The sequence below is a fragment of the Macaca mulatta genome, chromosome 10 (genome assembly GCF_049350105.2).
Source record: "Macaca mulatta isolate MMU2019108-1 chromosome 10, T2T-MMU8v2.0, whole genome shotgun sequence".
In the NCBI taxonomy this organism is placed as follows: domain Eukaryota; kingdom Metazoa; phylum Chordata; class Mammalia; order Primates; family Cercopithecidae; genus Macaca; species Macaca mulatta.
The window spans coordinates 90,664,876-90,686,254 of record NC_133415.1 but is presented as its reverse complement, the minus strand read 5'-3'; the positions used below and the strand labels follow the sequence as shown (position 1 = coordinate 90,686,254).

Sequence of the window (21,379 nt, the reverse complement as noted above, 5' to 3'; positions counted from 1 at the left end):
AGAAACCAGAAAAGCTTGCTGCAGACCCAAGGCGGCCTTATGTTCATTTTCTTGAAGTCTGACTTCCCGACCCTTCTTCCTTCAGCCAGTCAGGCGGCAGTTAGAGGACAGGAGGAATTTCAGTGCTGCACTAACATAGCTCTTTCTTTTCTAGTCTCAGACTAACAAATGAAACCATCCTATAATCTTTCACGCTCAGAGACCACTGGAAAAACAGGCAGTCATCTCTGTAGTGAAAATGCTTCAGGACTACATTCCAACAGGGATCAGACTCATCACAGAGAGGAGATAAAACAACCCAGTTAATCCTAAAGAACATACTGCATTTGTGAAGAATGAGTCCATGCTATTTTATTAACCGGGTACAATCAACAATATATATTGGTAAATATATTAAGTACTTTGTTGCCATCATCATTTTCTCCAAAGTTAATCTTTCTATACACCGAGTGCAACCATTTTAGAATTGTACAAATAAAGAACTAAGGGCCTACAAAATCTGTGTGCCTTTCCAGACAGGTCTTTCTGAGGAGCAAAAAACCATTTATTAGTATTGTGTGCTGGATTCACATGCTGGGTGCTTCATATACTCTTTCTCACTTAATATTCACGACCACCCCTGGACTGAATTATTCTCCCCATTGTACAGATGTGAAAAAATACGGCCCAGAGGTTATGCACCTTCCCCAAGTTTTCAGAGATACTGAGAGCCAGAGAGTCTTTGATCTCACTTCATGAGCCAGCTGTCTCTCTACCACCCTAAATCTGCCTTCCTAGTGGCAAACTAAATTTACTAGCACCCAACTTTCCAGGGCGCTGCTTAGCAGAATGAGTTGTGAGAAATAAGCAGAGAGTCCATTTTGAACAAAGCTATAAACTGAAACTCCAATGTCCCTTTGCTTTATATAAAACAGATGGTTTCTGGCAAAAACTAACTTCAAAGTAATTTCTGTGAAACAAATTCTACTTGTCTACCACTATGGAATCCAAGATGCATTCCCAAGGAAAGAGCTCCCCGGCCCGCTTCATCATAAATATTTGGTAAAAGGGAATGATGGGCAGCCTCGGCAGATGCTGGACACGGTTGCAAATCAGCAGCAGTGCATCCTTGCTGGCAGCAGTATTCCATAACTCCCCTCAGCCTGGCCATGTCGTCTTCTCTGTTCAGGGAAGACCCACACCAGGGCCAAGGGAATTCTTCCTGCTCCTAGGCAGCCTCTGATATCACCCTGGTAGCCCCGAGAAACCACATGTGGTAGAGTAAGACACACGCTGGCACAGGAAGCAGAAAACACAGATTTGATTCTCTAGCATAATATTAATAAGCATAGTAATAATCAGAAAGGCACACTTCCTTTCTGGGACTCAGTTCCCCAACTATCTCTTGAACAGTCCTGAGATCTGGAAGATCTCAACAGCTATAAAATTCTTCCCTTTCTCTATGACGGTGGTCCTCAGTGGGGGGTTGTGCAGGGGAGGGTTAGGAGGATTCCAGTGTTTAAGATATTCTGCAATTTTTATGTGTGTGTTTGTGATGACTGACTGGGGGTTGCTACTGACATCCAGCTGTGGCAAGAGGCCAGGGAGGCTGCTGAACACTCTACAGTGTGAAGGAGAGCCCCCTACAACAAGAAATTATCTGGTTCAAAGTGTCAATAGTGCCAAGGGTGAGAAACCCTGATCTAAGTTATTTACGGCATCTAATGGTATACAGCTGAACTATCAATAGATTCTATTGCTAACATATATATTCCAGCTAGGAAAATGCCTAAATCCAAGGCTTTTGCTCATATCAGCCATTGATTGTATAAATTAAAAATTCCACATAAGGTAAAATTACATGATGTCTAAGGTTGCCTTAAAGTATTACAGGAAAAAAAGAGGGGACGGGAACAAACAAGACTGGCAAAATGTTATTACTCACTGAAGCTGAGTGATGGGTACATAAGGATTCAATATATAATTTTCCCTACCTTTGTATATTTCTGAAATTTTCCCTAATAAAAAGGTTTATTTTTTCCTTTTAAGTATACTTAAAGGGATAGAAAGGACAAAAGGGGTTCCCCCACGCGTAAGGCATAGTCCTTGCCTAGCGGAGCTCACAACTGAGTGGAAACAAGCAAGCCAACCACCACTGTACAAAATGGATGCTGCCGGGAGCAGAAGAAAGGCAGCAGTCTCAGAACAGAAATGGAAAATCAGGAGAGGCTTCAAGGAGGAAGTAGAATGAGCGAGATTTCAAAGAATAAGTAATCAGTCTTACAGAGACGTGGGTAAAAGAGCATCTCAGTGAGGGGATGCATCCAATGTCAAGACGTGGAGGAGAGAAAAGAGTAACACCAGGAGGGGCTTCCCTAGTTTAGACTAGGTGGAAACAGGGCAGGGGATGAGCAAGCGGGTACCGACAAGAGAAGGCCAAAGGGGCAGGTCTTCTGTCATGCAAAAATCTAGATTTTATCCTAGACCTGTATTAAGAAGCCCTGAAAGGATTAAGCAGCAGAATCACGGGATCTTATTCATACTTTACAGCCACCAGAGGCAGTTCATTTGTGTACGAGTTCCCGTTCACACTACTATAAAGATATTACCTAAGACTGGGCAAATTACAAAGAAAGGAGGTTTAATTGACTGACAGTTCTGCCTGGCTGGGGAGGCCTCAGGAAACTTACAATCATGGCAGAAGGTGAAGCGGAAGCAAGCACCTTCTTCACAAGGTGGCAGGAGAGACAGAGAAAGCACGTGGGGGAAACTGCCACTTTTAAACCATTGGATTTCGTGGGAACTCCCTCATTATCACGAGAAGAGATTGGGGGAAACCGGCCCCAAGATCCAATCACCTTCCACCAAGTCCCTTTCTGGATACGTGGGAATTACAATTTGAGATGAGATTTGCATTGGGACACAGAGCCAAACCATATGAATCTGTGTCTTCTGGGACGCTGGAAGGAGCACAGGATAGACTGGAGAGGGGCAAGAATTCCAATAGTAAGCCAGTTATAGAAGAAGGTTGTCGTTATTTGAGAGAGGAACTAAGGGGAGCAGGGTTACTGGAGATGGTATGAATTGCAAAGAGATTAAATTCAAGAGGTACTTATGTTATTATGTTATTCCTAACTGATGTCATTAAATGAACTCCAAAGCAGAGACAGAAGGAAATGTTTGCCTTAAGGAAACCAAAACCAGGATCAACACAGAAGAATCTACAAAAGATCTTAAAAGATAAAATGAATTTAGTAGATTTAAAGATGATACTCAAGGAAGACAATAATATGCGGACTATGATTCCTTCCTGACTCTCCATTTCTGAAGATTTTAGGCTTATACAAAAGCTATGACACTGTGGCTAGAAGCGTCTGTTCAGGCTGGTGTAGGAGGGAATCCAGTCATAATTCTGCATGTTAAAATCTCAAAAATGTAATTCTGGGAAAAATACTTTCAAAATTTTTAAAAGATACTTATTTACATTTTAAAAAGGGGTTTGAGAAATATATAAAAACATGACAGAATACTTCATAGGCCACTTTCCACAATAAAATAGGCAATAATTACATGCGTATTTTTGTAAGCATAAACACTCAGGTATACCAATGACAGTGGTATGGGTATGACAGTTATAAGCAGACAAATCCTATTCATAATGAGGTAGGTAAGAAAAAGGGAAAATGTACAGGTGCATATCACTAGGGTTGGTGATGGTGTGCACCCAGCTTTGTAATTTCAGTCATCTGAAATACTGTGATGAATAACCTAAATCTTGATGAGATCAATCAAAAATGATGCTGGGTCACCACTGTACATATGCAGTCACCCAAAGAGCCTAGATCTTGAGAAATTTTACATTGAACAAATGCAGATACACAAAAAGACATCTCTTCATTTATGGAGGAAGTTTCAACGTTTTTGCATACACACACAATGCTTATACACAAAGGCAATGTTGTGATAATGTACTTTCGTCAAGTCAAATTTGCAAAAAATGCATAAAATGAATTCGAACTCTATAAAAGTCCCTACACAATTTATACCTGCAGTATTGGAAATGATGCAAAGATGAAATACACAGCAAAGTGAATTGTAAGAAATAAGGCTAACAATTTAAAATAGTGGTGGGGGGAGCCTAAAAAAGGAAAAAAAAACAACAGAAAGAAAACTTGACATATGAAAAGTATATTACAGAGACAGATTATGGGCAATTACACAAAGCTAGTCCATAAGAGGTGGTCGACTTTCACGATCATTAACTATATTTTCAAGTCTTGTGTCACAATAAATTGCTACTTTTTTCTTTTAGGACATGGCTCTCCTCGGAAAATATATTCACATTCATTTTCTCTGGTGCTGCTCTTTTGGAAGTTTTTCTGATTCCTGTGATTCTGATTTTCAGGATTTTAGAGTTCAGGGATTTCAACATTCAGGATTATGGCATTTGGGATTGTATCTTTCGGGATTATGATCCAACCCATTTAGGAGAAGGTTGTCCTGGTCCAGGTACTCTGCCTGCGTGGTTACCCCTATTAAGTCTGGACAAAGACAGCAGTCTGGCTCACTGAGCTTTTAGGTCAAACCCCAAGAGCGCAAAGCTGAAATACTTGCCTTTCCCAGAGTCCCAACACATTCTCTGTGCCTTTGTATATGCTATTCCCTGGCCTAAAAGCTCTTCTGTTTCTTGTCCACTTGGGAAATTTCTACCTAGTTTGAATCTTTCTAATCTCCTCAGGGAGACTGGAGGATCTCCCAAAGTTGACTGGAAGTCCATTTCTTCCTTCGGTGCTTCCAATGACAACTTCATAACCTCTAATGTATGTATTGTAATCATTATTTGCATGCTGTCTCCCCACAGAAAGGTAAGTGCCTCTAGGGTGGGTCTGAGGTGGGTCACTGTGTCTCCCAGGATCTAAACCTTGCCTGGAATCATTAAGTGTTCAACAGGTATTGTCTAAAGAACTGAAGAATGATGAACTCACGGAAGAAGTCAGTTGAGGTTTCCTTTGAGCCACCTTACAAAGGTTTGCACAGATACTTCCTAAATGACTCCAGTTCTGGGCTAACTCCTTAAGATGAGCCTCTGAATCAGATGTGGGCTTCTTTCATCTTAAAGCTTAATCCTGAGCTCATTACTTGCCAAATGCTTTCTGTCACCTGGGACTTTTGACAAAGATAAGACATGCTAGGAATAAATATTTCCAGATCCACTTTTTAAAGGCCATCCCCAAGAGACTCCCAGGTATGTGAGGAGAAGGGAAGAGGACTTACATTTGTTAAGCATCTACTACATGCCACAATAAACTTGTGAGGCAGATATTAATATCCCATTTTATAGATTCTTGCTACTTAAAGTGTGGTCAGAGGAGCAGCAGCCTTGGCGTTACCTGGGGGCTGGTTAGAAATACACCTTAGGCCTCACCCCAGACCTACTGAAGCACAATCTGCATCTTAACAAGATCTCCAGGTGATTCGTCTGTGATACAAACTTTAAGAAGCACTGTTATAGATGAGGAATCTGGGATCAATGAAGGTAATTAACATGCCAAAGGTTACACAGCTGGTGTGAGCTGGGATTTGAACTCATGTCTGCATTTTCTAAAAGGCTGTGTATTTCCCACCACACTGCTACTGAAACTCATGCCAAGCTTGTAGCTTAGAAAAACACATCTAACGTTGTATGAAATATATTTTAAAAACTTTATTACAGCATGGTTCATTATTTCAAAATAGAAGAATAAAGTTATTTTAAAAAGTTCACATCCCACATTACCAAATACAAAAATCCTAATCATAGAGGTTTCCTGCCTTGGCATGCCAGAATTAAAAATCTTTCTAGTTTATTTCTAAAACAGCTAAAGGTACTGGATTGTTGCCTTGGTGATTAAAATTCATGTAAATTCTTAGTTCTCCGATGTCTAGAGAGACTGAAGCCCGGGATCAAGAACACAGGCTTTGGGGGGTCCTAGCAGACATTAAACTGTCTGCACAATTTGAAAAAGTACTTAACTTCTTTGGGGCTGTTTTCTCAGTAATAAAGCCGGCTAATGATAACCCACATGGAGTTGATGTTAGGGATAATGACATCACGTATACACTGGAACACAGCAAATACTCAGTAATGTAAGACACTATCACACTATTGCCATCATCAATATCTACCGCAGCCTCAGACCAGATGACACATCATCAGGAAAATCACCCAGTTAACTAGGCTAGCAAACATTGTTATTCCAGAAGTTTGCCAGCCAGCAGGCATACTTAACATAGATATGATTTATTAGTAATCAATACATTTAAGAAAGTTGTAGGCTTTTTTTTTTTAAGGGATTATCAAAATGACATGCTTAACTTATTTTATGATAACCCTGCAGCTAACAGGGACCAAATTAACCATACTTTTCTTTCTACTTTGGAGCCAGGGACAAGGAAGAAAAGTGTTATTCAGAAAAAGTTTAAGGAATGTAGAAGAGACAGGGGAAAAACAATGAATGTAATACACACCACAACACTACCATGTCATACATGTGCATAATTTTATAGTATATAAAGCACTTTCTCGTGTATTATCTTATCCAATTCTCACATACTGTGAAACACTGTCTCCATCTTAAAGGTGAGGAAACTGAGGTTAAGAGAGCAAACGACACTCAAGTCACAGAACCCAAGCACAACAGTCATGGCAGAAACACAAACCCAAGTCTTCTGAACCCAGCCCAGGGCTACTTTCTACGAGACTACCCACGTGATTTAAATTTACTACTCTCACAAAGAGAGATGTTCAGCGTCAGAAAATCACCCCCAGGACCAGTTCCCAGCAAGTTTCTACAGCCCCATCCGCAGAGGTGACCTACCCAGCCTAACATACACACCCTTTAATAGACTGCTCCTAAAAGACAACAGGGCTGCTTCTCTTGAACCTGATACTTGAGAATAATTTCTGTTTGGGGATCCTTTGTTTGGCTACCTGGAAACAATGTTCAACATCTTTTCAACCTCCTTCTTATGCTAATTACAGCTCATCAGCATCTGGACACCCACAAGCAAAATCAATCTGGCTACAAAAGCAAGCCAACAACATTTTCTTATCATAAAAAAAACAAACAAGTAAGACTGCAAGATGATTAAATACACAGAGCATTTCCCCAGCAACCTGCAGGCTGCTGCATATAAAAATCACATCCAATATTACAAGAGTCCAGGAAGGTAGACACTAACAAACATCTCACACACGTAATTGTATTCTTTATGAGCAGTGAAATGTATACAAGTTTATTTTCAGTTTACTCCCTTCCACATTATATCTTCTGTTAGATGCCAACATGTCTAACACATTCAAGTATTCACACATTAAAAAAAAAATTCCATTTGAAAGGCATCTTCACTTCCCCTTCTTATGCTATAACCAAATGAACCTGGATGCATTAGCCTTCAGTCTGCAGCTCACTGTCTTACTACCCTGAAGTCCCAACACATTCACAACACTTAGAAGAGCCAATGTCGGCCAGGCATGGTGGCTCATGCCTGTAATCCCAGCACTTTGGGAGGCCGAGGGGGGGCAGATCACCTGAGGTCAGGAGTTTGAGACCAGCCTGACTGACATGGTGAAACCCTGTCCCTACTAAAAACACAAAAATTAGCAGGGCCATGGTGGCGCATGCCTGTAATCCCAGGTACTTGGGAGGCTGAGGCAGGAGAATCACTTGAACCCAGGAGGCGGAGGTTGCAGTGAGCTGAGATGGCGCCATTGTACTCCAGCCTGGAGAAGGACAGTGAAACTCCATCTCAGAAAAAAAAAAAAAAAAGAGGAGCCAATGTCACCATCTAAGCCCAGCTCACCTTTCCAAACTGCTATTACCTCCACAACCTAATCATTTAACCTGAAATATATCCTGCCTTCTAAAAATACAGTCTAGTTCCTAACTGTATTAAAAGGCCCACCCCTGCTAAAAAATGCCCAAGATGCAGTAAGTAAAAACAGTATATCCATCATGAATCCCTTTATACAAAATTACACACACACACACACACACACACACAGTCTCTAACATGGTGTTTGAATGGATGGCGTCCATGATGTTTTCAGTAATTAACTCTGGCTGGTAGGATTGGGGGTGATTTTTACTTTCCCTTCATCTTTTTTCACAATTTAAAAATTTTCTACATGAGTTTATTTTATTCATACTCAGATAAAGCAATAAAGCTGTGTTGAACAAGCCTTCCCCAAAGACCCACCATTCAAAAATCTTCCAGTGGCACAGAGAGAAAGTAAAAGGGGTGCTTACTAAGGCTTGTGCTGTGAGAATTCTGGCCAGTAGCTCTCAACACTCGCTGGGCAACAGAATCCAGAGCCCCTACCTCCTTTTTTTCTTTCATTATTCTCTTTTTATAGGAGGATCTGGAGCTTTTTAAAAATATAGATGCTTGGAGCCCCAGTCCTCAGAATTGTTGGAGGAGGGACATGTATTTTGTCAAAGTTCTTTAGGTGATAACTGACAAGTCAGGTAGAAACTACATATTTATGTCTCATTCTCAAGAGGGGGACAACAGGGAGAAAGGCCAGAATGCTAAGGGAAGTGTTTACCTAAAGGCACGTAACTTTGCAAGGTAACCAAGCAGGGAATGGTTAGGAGCAGAAACTGAAGGCTAAGTAGTGCTGGGCATCAGGTATGGAAGACCATGAGTAGAGTGGATACAGTGGGTACAAAGACACATCTTAAGGTCTGAAGACCAAGAAGAGGCACACAAAGTGAGGCGGGGCAAAATGTTTGGGATTGAGAGATGAAGGTTATTTATGCAGTACTGGGGCCAAGAATACTGACAGCTTAAGAGACTGAAGAGAAAAGACACCAAACAGTTTAAATTATCCCACTACAGGTTAGCAACCTTAATTTATGATTTAAAAAACCAAAACAAACCAAAAACAGAACAGCACTGCTTGTGATTCAGTTTTTGGAAGCTGCAGGAAAATCCCAGGTACAGTTCCTAGGAAGGCCAGGTACTAGCTGTGTGACCTTCAGAAAATGACAAGTTATCTGGGCCTCAGTGTTCTCATCTATAAAGTATGGGTAATAATACACAGCTTATAGGGTTATTGTGAGGATTAGGTGAAATGAGCTAATATATTTAAAAGCCTATTAGTGGACAAAGAACAAAAAAGGCCCCCAAATGGCAACATTAGGAAGCATATCCCAGTAAAGATTAAGTGTTCACTTTTAATAAACCAGATCCCACAGTTAATTACTTCCTAGTTCCTAAGTTACTTCCCCATTTTGGCACCACTTACAAATGCTGGAGAAATAACTAAAGGAGTCTGGCTATTTCTCTACTTTTGTTTCTACATTGCTGGCATTTGTTTTATCTATAAAAGAGATATACTATACCCTAAACTATTTCTATAAAACTTAATCAAGATTATAAATGAAAACTAACAGAGTTATACTGACACAATAACAGAGCATCAATGGAAAATTCTACTTCTAAAGTAAGAATTCTGGTAATACTGCCCCTAAAAAGCCAAGTTTCTACCAGGCAGAATGAAAAACACAAAAGAAAAACAGGAGTGATAAGTGTTTCTCCTTCATCCTCCCCAACCAAGCCCTCAATATCAAAACTGAATTTGGGCTAATTAGCTGAAACTATCAAAATAACTGAAATTAGTACTATACCTATGACCCGTAAAACTTTGGAAGAGTCCTCTGTCAGCATAGCATAGTTAAAATAACCAGCCTAACACCAATGACTACTAACACCTAATGAATACTTACTAGGTACTAGGGCACCAGTACTGTCCTCAACACTGTCCAGAGATTAACTAAGTCAATCTTTGCAATAGCTCTACAGGTCCTTCCAGGTCTGGCTTCTGCTTACAACTATCTAATCTCCATACTCTCCTCAGCAAGGACTGGTACCAGACTGGTCTCAGAGGATGCTCCTGTGGAACTTGGTAAAAATACAGATTCATTGACTTTATGCAGACCGCTGGAATCAGAAACTCTGAGAGGACGTCCTCAGCATTTCAATGAGATTCCTGATGATTCTGATGGTCAGCTAGGTTTAAGGCTCACTGCAGTTTGTCCCTCCCAACTTTTTTTTTTTTTTTTTTTTTAAATACATGCTGCTTTTTCCATTGACTTTCCTTTACCTGGCTAACTTTTACCAAAGGTTTGGCTCAGGGGGCCACATTCCTAGGGTGGGGCTGTTTCTAATCACCCACTCTCACTACCCAGGTCGGACGGGGAGCCCCTCCTGTGCTCTCCCACAGTGCCTCATACTTCCTTCTACATCTTTACCTTGTAACATAAATGCAGGTTTCTGTGTCTGTCTCCCTAGCTGAGCTGTCAGCTCATTCACCTTACATTTTTACCTCGTAACAGAAATGCAGGCTTCTACGTCTCCCTAGCTGGGCTGTGTGAGCCTGTTTACCTTCTAACTACAGCACCAAGCCTGACACAAAGCAGGGACTAGTGGTTTGTTTAATATAAGAATGAATGAAGCCTCACTGACCTGCCTTTGGGGCATCTATCCATAGAAATAGACCCTCTGCAAGGGCAGTCTAAAATGGGAGCTTCAAACTGAAACAGAAGAGTCTGGTTTATTTGAAGACATAATGAATTTGAAAAGGGCTAGCATAACCAGGATGGTAACTGAGGGTCCAGGGTAATATGCCATCACGCAAAACAGTGGCTGTCCCGTTTCCCAAGAAGCTCCTGTTATGACCCAGTCTATCCACATATAAAGTCCTGGGTCACAGCTGGGCTTCATACCCACAAAAGGCAAGAGGTTTATATCCCGCATGTAAACATGAAAACTGGAAGAGGTAGGGACCCATTCTATTTTTGAAAGAAGGCAAATGTGCAATAATATTACCATATTGAATGCTGACCTGCTAGAGACTACATCAGACACTCATGATCATTATTTGTCACAAAACATTCTAAGAAAGGTTTTATCAGGCTTATTTGACTGAGGAGGAATTCAAGGTCCAGAGAGAAGACATAACTTGCCCAAGGCCACTAGCTAGCTTGCGGATAGAGCTGGGTATGAAATCAGGCCTATCTGCCTACAAAAGCAATCTGCCTTCTATGACTCTGTGCTGCCTCTGGATTACCAACCAGAAAACCACTGGAGCCACCCTGGTGTTGGAAGAAGCTTTAGAAGTAGACCTAGGCTCAAATTTTGCTCTGTCACTAATGTGCTAAATGGTATTTTGGTAACTGACAAACTCTCTGAAACTCACCTGTGAAAAGAAGACAGAAATGCCTAATTCATAAAGGTACTTATGTGCACCTGTAAAGCCCTGAGGCTTAGTAGACAGATGCCCAATAAATGGGAAGTGACCATTCATCAGTTTTCCCCACTCCCTCGAAAGAGAACAGTTGCTTCCAGAATGGCAAATTCATCCTGTCTCACTGTCTTCTTCAATGGCAAACAGCTATGCTGTGCTCTACTTGGAAAGACCTGTGGGTAAATCCTTAATATGACTTGAACCAGTTAACAAACCAGATGTGCACCACTCAAAATCATCCCCTCAAGCCTGATGAAAGGAACCCCAGATCCAAACACATTGTTTATTTCAGCATCCCTACATTTTGTCATCTGAGGTCAGGAATAAGACAAGCAGCTGGAGGTAAAGAAAAGGAATTGATCCAGAAACTATTCAATTATAAGATTTTCAAATAGCAACAAAAAACAACAGCAAGACATTTTCATCCTTATTTAACATAAACTGCTGCTAGTACATGGCTTAATGCCATCCTTAAATACTGTTCACTCTTCACTGGCTTATTGTTCTGACCACTATAACCAACTCTGTGATTATCAAGCTTGAAGAATACAAATATGGGCACACGGGTAGTGGGGGCAGCCTCTGAATCCTCTGTTTATAGGTTAGACAGAGGAGAAATAGGGACCTGAGATTCCATGGTATATCCTCTCAGGGAAGGTTTTTATCTTGTATTCCACATAGAACTGGCAAGTTTACAGCCGGCCTCTAGGACTGGCAGATTCAGGAAGGAAAAGAATTTCTTCTGGCAAGTACTTCTAAAATTACCAACATAGAAGGAGGAGGAATACAAACTGGAAACTCATCCTCATTCCAGCCACGAATACTAATGAAACAGGGTCTATGCTAAGCACTTGATCTGTATTATTTCATTTAATCTTCACTTGTCACCCTTATGAGACAGATCCTAAGAGTAACTCAATTTTACAACAGAAAAAAATTGCAGGCTCAGAGAGGTTAAGCAACTTTCCCAAAGTCACACAGCTGGTAAATGACAGAACCAGGACACCAACCTAAGTCCTGTTTTAATCCAAAGCCCATGTTCTTCATCATCTATATCACATCTAGCTATACATGCCGAGTGCCCACTGTTGCCTCTGCCATTCCTTCCCTGGCATAATAATTAAATACTATTTATCCTTTGAAGAGTACTCAAATGTTATCTCATCTCTTAAGCCTTCCCAGAATCCCTAAGGATACTCCTTTCTCTGGGCTTCTTCAACCACTAATGGGACATTTATTATAGTGTGATGTCTGGAGTTGGTATTAAAATGATCTAAACCAATATTTATCAACCCAGCTGTTATGGTCTAGATGTGGTTATTCCCCACCAAAACTCATGGTGAAATTTCACTGTCAATGTAATGGTGTTGAGAGGTGGTGAGACCTTTACAAGGCATCTGGCTATGCGAGATCCACCCTCACAAAGGGATTAACGTAGTCTGGTGGGAATGAAGCAAGTCTTGCTCTTGCTGGACTAGATTACTTACCGCGAGAAGGTTGTTATAAAGCAAGTCTGTCTTTTGTGCTTGCTCTCTGCACACAATCATTTCGCTTTTTGCCTTCCACCATGAGTTGATGCAGCATGAGGCCCTCACCAGATGGGCTGCCTGATCTTGGACTTCCCGGCTTCCAGAATTGTGAGCCAAATGAACTACTTTTTTTATACATTATGCAGTCTCAGGTATTCTGTTATAGCAACACAAAATGGACTAAGATACCCCCAACATTGTGTTAGATTTGCATCAGTTACTTCAAATAATTCTTACCCAAGAAGGTAGGTGTTAATTTTGATCTTAAAGATAAACAAATAAACAAACATATATTGAAAACTACTACAGGACAGATGCTGAGCAGCCTTATGGTAGAACCATAAATTGGTTAACTCATTAACAACACTCTGACTTTCATAATGCTCTTAATGACTAGCATGTGTCTCATGTTGATTATAACCAGTACATGATACAAAGGTGTTAAATAAATTCATTTATTCATTCACTCAATATTTACTGAGCACCTACCATGCACCAAGCACTATGATAGGCGGTAGAAATGCCAAACAACAATTTCATCAAGTTATTTTGCCATCTGCCCCTGATAACTTCTATAATTTGAAACGGTAAGAGTCCCTACCACTACGATGACTTGTCAAAGCACCAAGGTCTTCTGATCAAGAAGGACTATCAGCAATTCAGAGAAGAGCAGGCTAGTCTGGACCCATGACAACAAATAATAATGGCAATGACTTTGTGAAATGAGTGTGACATTTGTGATCAGGAGCTGAGGAAGGGCCTGACTCCCAATTTAGCCACTTACCCACTGTATGACCTAAAGCCATGATTTCAGTGAGTCTCACAATGACCCCATCTTCAGAATGAGAAATAACACCAAGCGTGAGGGGCCGTTGTAAGGCTCAAACATGATCAGATGTGTAAAGACACTCCTACAAATGCTGAATATAGGGAATAACAAATGAACATATTGGCTGAAATTCTAATGCTTTTTGTTTCAGTCTGTACCATAATCTCCCTCCCACCAGAAGTGCCTTCATCTGTAGGCATTTCTGTTCTTGTGTTCCCTCTAACAATGAAACATTCTTGTCAAGTATGTCTTTGTAATTGTAATATAGTTTTGTGGTAAATATCTATAAAATTGCTTTTTCCTCATGTCTGTTTTCCTCCTTCTTCAAACTGTAACTTTGCTGAGGGCTGGGAGTCTCTCCTACCTGGGTGGTAACTTTGAGAGGACATGAGAATTGGGAGACTAAAGCAGACAGACTTAAGATTGCAGTGAAGTTCAGGAGAGATGATGAGGGCAGAGACAGTGGCAACGTAAAGGACTGGTTAAGAGTTTTTCTAAGGTGAATTCATAGGGCTGACGATCAATGACACATGGGGAATATTAGAGTTATGCATGGCATGTTGATTTCCACAGAGGGTGGTGGGAAGGAGGCTGGTGCCATTTACTAAGCAGAAAAGATGACGGCAGTGAAGGAATGTATATGGTTTTGAACAAGCTGAGTTTGAATATCTGGTGCTGTCTGCTGATTATTAGCTGTGTCAACCAGAGTTTGGGAGTGAGAACTAGATTGAAGATCTGGGAGTCAATAAAGGTTAAAGCTGCAAGAGTAGATGAGATCACCCAAGGAGAATGCATGGAAGGAAAAAAAGGGAACTGGGGGAAGACACTGCCAATCTATTCAAAAACAAATGCCTAAGGGCCAGGCTGAGGAAAGGATCTGGAGATAGAATACTAGGAAGAGCAGTCTAGTCTCCCCCAGGACAAGCCCTGTATTCTGTTCCTTGTCTCCACTGGACCTGTCACATACTAGGTCTCTGTTATATTTTGAACATAGCAGGAGCCCCAGTAAAAGCTGGCCTCAAACAATGCCATGTCATTACAGCCCAGCACGGAGACTTTTAAAAATGTTTCATTTTGTCTATGTTGGCTAAACTCCCTTCTTTTCTGACTGCAGGAAAGGTTTTGCCGTTTCCTTCTTCTAATCCTAGGAGGCAGCGTGGGAGCTCTGACCCGACTTCCTCGCTATTAGGAAGATACACAAGGCAGCTGTATGCTACCTGACATGTGGAGTCCACCGGAATCACTTATAATTCTTTGCTGATGACAGAAAAGTATTCTTTAAAGCACTGACCTATTATCAACTGCTGTCACTGCTGAAAAGGTAAAAATGCGTGTATATACCTAGCATGCACACCACACACCTACACGCTGCTCAGTAGCTCACCCCCTTAAAGCTCTTAACAGCCTCCAGGGGAACTGTGTTAAAACAGTGCAATTAACTAGAACTGCTACAAACTCAATAACTCACATACCTAATGAAGCAATACGAGGAAAACTGGACTTATTTTAATAAGAATTTTAAAAAGAGACAAGAAGTAAAGGTCAGATGCCATTTCTGGATCCCACCTCTTTTCTTCTTCCACCTCTTTTCTTTTTCCCTCCTATTCTGAAGCAGTTAATACCAAGGAGACAATATATACTGTGCTATTCTTTTAAAACCAAGGAGGCAGCCAATCGTGCTAGTGCACCCAAGGGCAAATCATTTCTTTCCAACCCATCCCCCAAGCTTAGTGCCTGCCCTGATCTATTTCTGAAGGTTTTATTATGCAAACCTGAATGGATTTCAATTATAATAATTCTTTTCCTTCCCCATCCCAAATCACAAAAGAGGAACTAAATTCTAGCATTCTAGGTTGTAAGGGCAGTTTTGCTTTTACTCCCCTCTTTAGAGTCACCTTAATCTAGAAACTCCCATCTCTCAAACCCTTCTGTTGGTTTGGGAACACAGCTGTTTATATGTCACTCACTACTTAGCATAGCTTGACTCCTGACACTCCCATCAATAATGGATTTGCCCACTTGCCCACAGTTATCATGGAGCAATTAGATCACAGGCCAGTAAAACCGACCTACCCTCTCCTGGTCCTCCCACAGTAGAGGTGTGGGCATTTTCTCTGCCTGGCCATCCCCATGGGTATGTGTGACTAAAGCCAGGGTGGGCAGAGGTAGAGACAGTTTAAGGTCTCTTACGGTGCCTGCTTTATTCTGGGGCCTATGCTAAGCATCTACATGTCATCTCATCTGACTCTTGCAAACATCCTTCATGGTAGATTCTAGCCTCATTATTTTACAGATAGGACAAGTGCAGCCCAGGGAGCTTAGGAACTTGCCCAAGATGGCCCAATTGATAAGCAGCAGATCCATCCGTACCACCTCAGGCTGCACTGTGACTTTGGGAGTCAGGGGAAGGCCCTAGGAGGTGACAGGGGCTATGATTGGACCAGGATGGACTTCAAGAGGCAAACCAGAATGTGTGATATTTTGGAGGGACCAAACAGATGCTCCTTTTTCAACTAAGATGGACTCTAAGGTTAAGGAAATAAATGTTACCTACAGGTGGAGGGTTTGGGGCTCAGCTGGCAGAGTAACTCCCTGAATTGCCATGGCTACAAGAAAAAAACACCCTCTTGTGAAACTCCCTACCAATATCAGGCAAATTATCAGACCTCTCCGAACTCTGACTGGACAGAGGATTGGCTCTGCAAACATTCTTTTCTGATAAGCAACTGCAGACTTCAACAAGCTCAGAGAGGCTGTACACACACTTTGTGTCTTACAGTTCACCTTTTGACATAAAGAGCCAAATGCTACCTCATTTTAATGCTAAAACCCCGCCCCAGAGTGAACGCGGGATGTGTTACCTATGTTTACCCATTGCGTATGCACTTGACTCCTCTCATAGTATGTGTAACTTCCCCCCCAAAACTGCTGAACGTGTATGACTCTGTTGTCTAATACAGACCTTGTGAGGCCTAAAACCCAACCTGCCCTTTCGCTTTTTGAAGACAGAGCACCGCTGGTACACGCCACAGATTGTCTCTTCCTAGTTTACAAACTCCTATCATCAATAAACCTCTCCTTTCTGCTAGTTAGCCATCCTGGTGCTCCTGTGGACAACAGCGACAAGCCCCTGAAGCTTCACAAGACAGAAAGGCAAGAGTGTGGGGTAGCTCTCTAGAGCTTCTGGACTGGCGAGCTGCTTCCCAGGCCTCAGTGCTCCACCTAGGAGCTGGGCTACCCCTAGGTGCCTGTCATAGGGTGGCCTTGCCTGTAGGGAAAGTCTGTGTATAGCAAAGCTCTTAAGGGTGTGGCTCTAAAGTGGGGGTTCTGCCATAATCTCCAAGCCAATGTGACAGAGTAAAACTTAGGGCTAGCAACCCACTCATTTTAGCTTCCAAACAAGCTGGGGAAACACCATTCACTCTATGTGTATGACTGACTGACAACCATCAATCTGAACTGAAATCAACTGTATTGACTTCAACCTTGTCAGTTTCTGAGGAAAGCCCCAAACCCATGTTTGTCCTCAATGAGCCTTTCAGGGAAATGGCTGTTCATTACACAGTCAAGAAACATTTACTGTGCATCTACCACATGCCAAGCACCATGGGACCAGGCAATGGGATCTAGAGGTGACAAGGCCATTGGTTCCATAATTTCAAGGGCTATGAAGGCAGAGTCCTGAGACCAAGAGTCCACTGAACAGAAGATTCTGTCCTAGTCTAGGGGTTCATGACATGCTTCCCTGAGAAAGTGACATCAAAACTAAGGACCAGGCTGGGCCCAGTGGTTCATGTCTATAATCTAATCCCAGCACTTTGGGAGGCCAAGGCGGGCGGATCACTTGAGGTCAGGAGTTCAAGACCAGCCTGGCCAACAGGGTGAAACCCCATCTCTAATAAAAACACAAAAAGTAGCTGGGCATGGTGGTGGGCGCCTGTAGTCCCAGCTAATCAGGAGGCTGAGGCAGGAGAATCGGTTGAACCTGGGAGGTAGAGGCTGCAGTGAGCCGAGATCATATCATTGCACTCCAGCCTGGGCACCAGAGTGAGACTCTGTCTCAAAAATAAAAAAGAAAAAAAGAAAAACTAAAGATCAAGGACAACCAAAAGATAGCCAGGCAGACAGGTCGGAGAAAATCACTGCACATGGAGGGAAGAGCGTGGTGGAAGCCCGGGGACAGGAATGAGCTGGGCACACCCACCAGTGTTCCTGATGCTCTGGGACCACTGTGCTCTAGCTCAGCACACAAATCTGGCCCACTTACGTGAGAAGGGCTGGCACACAGAGGCCAATGAAGAGCACAGTCTTACCCAGAGGATAGGACAAAAAAACCTTGCACAGTGTGCACTGCTCTGCTCTGCCTCCGTTCTCACTTGGCCATTCATGGCCGAAGGTCGGTTTGCAGGAGTGGCAGCCAGCAGGGGTGGCAGGAGTGGAGGGCCATGCTTTCTTCTTGGGGTTCACTTCTGCTATCTGGGTGCTGGTCCACTCAGGATGCAGAGCACATCCTCCCCAGCCATTACAGCCCAAACATGCCATCTAGGAGATGTCTTACCAAGCCATTGCCCTCACTAACATAATGCTATCACATTCCTAATGCGGGTACTCTAAAGCAAATGTACTGTTGCCAGCAGGCCACTGGGCACATTTTTTCAGAAGAAAAGTAGCTGCTCACTGAATCTGTCACTTCCTCCTCTTCTCAGTGCCATGCCAACAGAGCAGGAGCCTGCTAAGGTCTGTTTTCCTTCACACTCTCTTCCAGCACACTCAAGATGCAGCCTCAGGTCTCTCAGTGGAACCCCACAGGTCAGCCACAGCATCAACCCTGAGGAGTGTCCTGGCTCACAGGCAACCCTGACAACCAGGGCTTGTTCCTGAGAATCTGAAGGTGCGGCTATCAGAGCTTCTAGTTCACTAGTCCACTTCCCTCATCTTATAGACCAGAAAGGAAAATGTAGCAAAGGGAAGTTAAGCCAAGGTTCCAAAGTCACACAGCTAGTTAGCTGCAGAACCCACGGCTCGGTTGCTGTCTCAGTTCATCTCCTCTAAAAAAAAAAAAAGATAAGGATGCCACCAATACTTCATAGGTTGTGAGTTTTAAATATGATAGCCAATAGTGCAGCCGGGCCAGGAAACTGGCAGGCTTTTAAAGAATGGTGACTGTCTGAAAAGTTTATCTTCTAGATCTCCAAGACCCCCTCCAATCCCTCTCCCAGGGACTCATTTTGCTGAATTTTCAGCGGGGAAAATCTAGCTTGGGGTTAACATATTTATAGCTAGCGTTTGGTCAAAATGAGTTAAACTGAAGTCTCTACTTGTTCTCAGGTCTCTAGGCCACAGTATTTGCAAGGCCAGTTCCTCCTTTCTCCAGCCAGATTTCCTGTTGTCTCTGGAGAGTTGATTTGATAGAGAAGGTATCACTGAAGGTAACCACTGAAGGTAGGTCACACTACCTTCCCTTTAGCCACTCCAAGTTGGGAGAGACTAAGCCAAGTCAATTGGAAAAGAGAGAGGCGGGAGTTCTCAAACTTTTGTCTACGAGGGTGAGGAATACAAAAGATCCTGCAGATACCCATGCCAATTCCACCAAGCACTGACAAAAAAAAAGCCTCCTAAACCATGGGACGAACATTGCTTCTGAGAAGACAACCAAATGAGCCAGTCAGCTCAGCTTCTCCTCCTCTCTCAACACACTACCTCCCCACTCCTCTCCACCCGCTCCCCACACTTTAAAATAACCATCCAACCATGTAAATTCCCTGGTGCAAGTGTCTGCCAGGCTCCAGCAGAACTGTCAATGCTCATAAATCCCTGGCCTTCCAGATTGCACTGTGGCTATTTATTGGGGAGAGGGCTGCAGCAGGCCACTAGACAACAGCAGGAAGAGACTGGCCTAGCAGAAACTACTCTGGTTACAGCGTCGCAATTCATGGCAGCATTTTGCTGGAAGTGTGCACCATCAGGGAGGAGAAACATAAAAAGGGGAATCTGGGCTATAAATAGTTTATTTCAGCAATTCCTGATGTTGGCTGAATCATACTTTAGTACAGAAATACACGAAAGCACCACTCTGGAGGTGACATGTGTTGCCACCTCATTACTCTTTTCAAAAGGGTCTTCCATCAGAGAGACACCTCGCTACAAATGATAGTGAAGAAAACAAAACCCTCACACACAGACTTATTAACAGTCCAGAAGGAAATGGAACCACCAGGATTCAAACAAGCAGAGAACTGGTGTAACAAAGGCTATCAGTCACCTGGGGTCTCGTTTTCATTCATGAAAAATAAGAAAATACTAAGAAAAAGGTAGCACTCTTCCTCTCTACCCCCAAACACATCAGAATTTTTCAAAGTAGTTCACATTTCCCTATTTCTCCTAATGCACCTACATTAGGCTGACTCGTCCAGTGAACCCTACCTTCATGTTCCTTCTCAGTGGTTCCCACTTTCTTGATCTTCCTGGGAGATTTCATAAAGAGGGGAAAGATGGTTCGTAAGCCAAGAATGTCAACAAATTTATGGCAGTTGTCTGTGCCTTCGGGGCCAATCATGGCATGGTCCAGCACTTTCAGGGCACTGCTCCGGGAGATCTTCTTTTCCCTGTGAACAAAAGAGGTTTCAGATGAGGTATTTCATGGCGAAATTATAGTGCTTAGGAAAAAAAAAAAAAGGTATTTGCCGCCGTACACATTGTATATCTAAATGGAAATATTACATACTTGTTAACCATTAGGAGAAGACATTTACAATAGGGTGGACAAATTCTTATGGTCAGAATGATAAACACAAAAGGCAATACTCAAAATTCTTTATGAAGCATTACCACAATTACACATGAAAAATGTACATTAAAAATGACTGGAAAGAAAGAGATTAAAATTATAAGAGATTATTTCATGATGTTGAGATTACAGACATTTCATTATTCTTTTTTCTTTAACAGCTTTATTGAGACAATTCACATACTATACAATTTCTACCATTTGAAATGTACAACTCAATGGGTTTTAGTATATTCACAGGTATGTCAGCTACCACCACAGTCAATTATAAAACATTTTCATTACCCTGAGAAGAAACCACCTACTCTTATCACCCCCTACCCTCTTCTTCCCATCCCAGCCCTAAGCAACCATTGATGTACATTCTGTCTTACAGATTTGCCTATTCTAGACATTTCATGTAAGTAGATACCATATATTACATGTTCTCTTATGACTCGCTTCTTTCCCTTGGCAATGTTTTCAAGGTTCATCTACGTTGTAGCATGTATCGGTACTTCATCCCTTTTTATTGCCGAATAACACATGCCACAATTGGTCCATTTATCAGTTGAGGGACATTTGGTTTGTTTCTACCCTTTGGCTATTATGAATAATGCTGCTATCAACATTGTTTGCTTAGTTTCATTTTTGGATTGCTTATTGCAAGTGAATAGAAATAAAACTGGTTTACTTCCTGCAAACTTGCTAAACTTGTTTGTTAGTTCTAATAATCTTTTAGTAGATTCCTTAGGATTTTCTATATATATTATGTTAACTGCAAACAGTTTTACTTCTTCCTTTTTAATATAGATGCCTCTTATTCCATTATATTGCCTAATTGCCTTGGCTAGAACCTCCAGGACAATGCCCAGCAGCAGTGATGAGGGTGAAAATCCTTGTCCTTGTCTTAGGAAGAAAATATCCACTCTTTCACCATGAAGCAGGATGTTAGCTATGGGTTTTCTGCAGAAGCTCTTTATCAA

General features: G+C 42.1%; 1 protein-coding gene across 1 annotated transcript in view; it reads right to left on the bottom strand.

The window, feature by feature from the left end:
* CTNNBL1 (catenin beta like 1) overlaps positions 1 to 21,379 on the bottom strand; it is a 177,131-nt gene that overhangs the window by 48,678 nt on the left and 107,074 nt on the right. Inside the window, exon 11 of the mRNA NM_001261665.1 lies at positions 20,051 to 20,232. Coding sequence (NP_001248594.1) covers positions 20,051 to 20,232 — 182 coding nt within the window. The remainder of the gene's footprint in view (positions 1 to 20,050; positions 20,233 to 21,379) is intronic.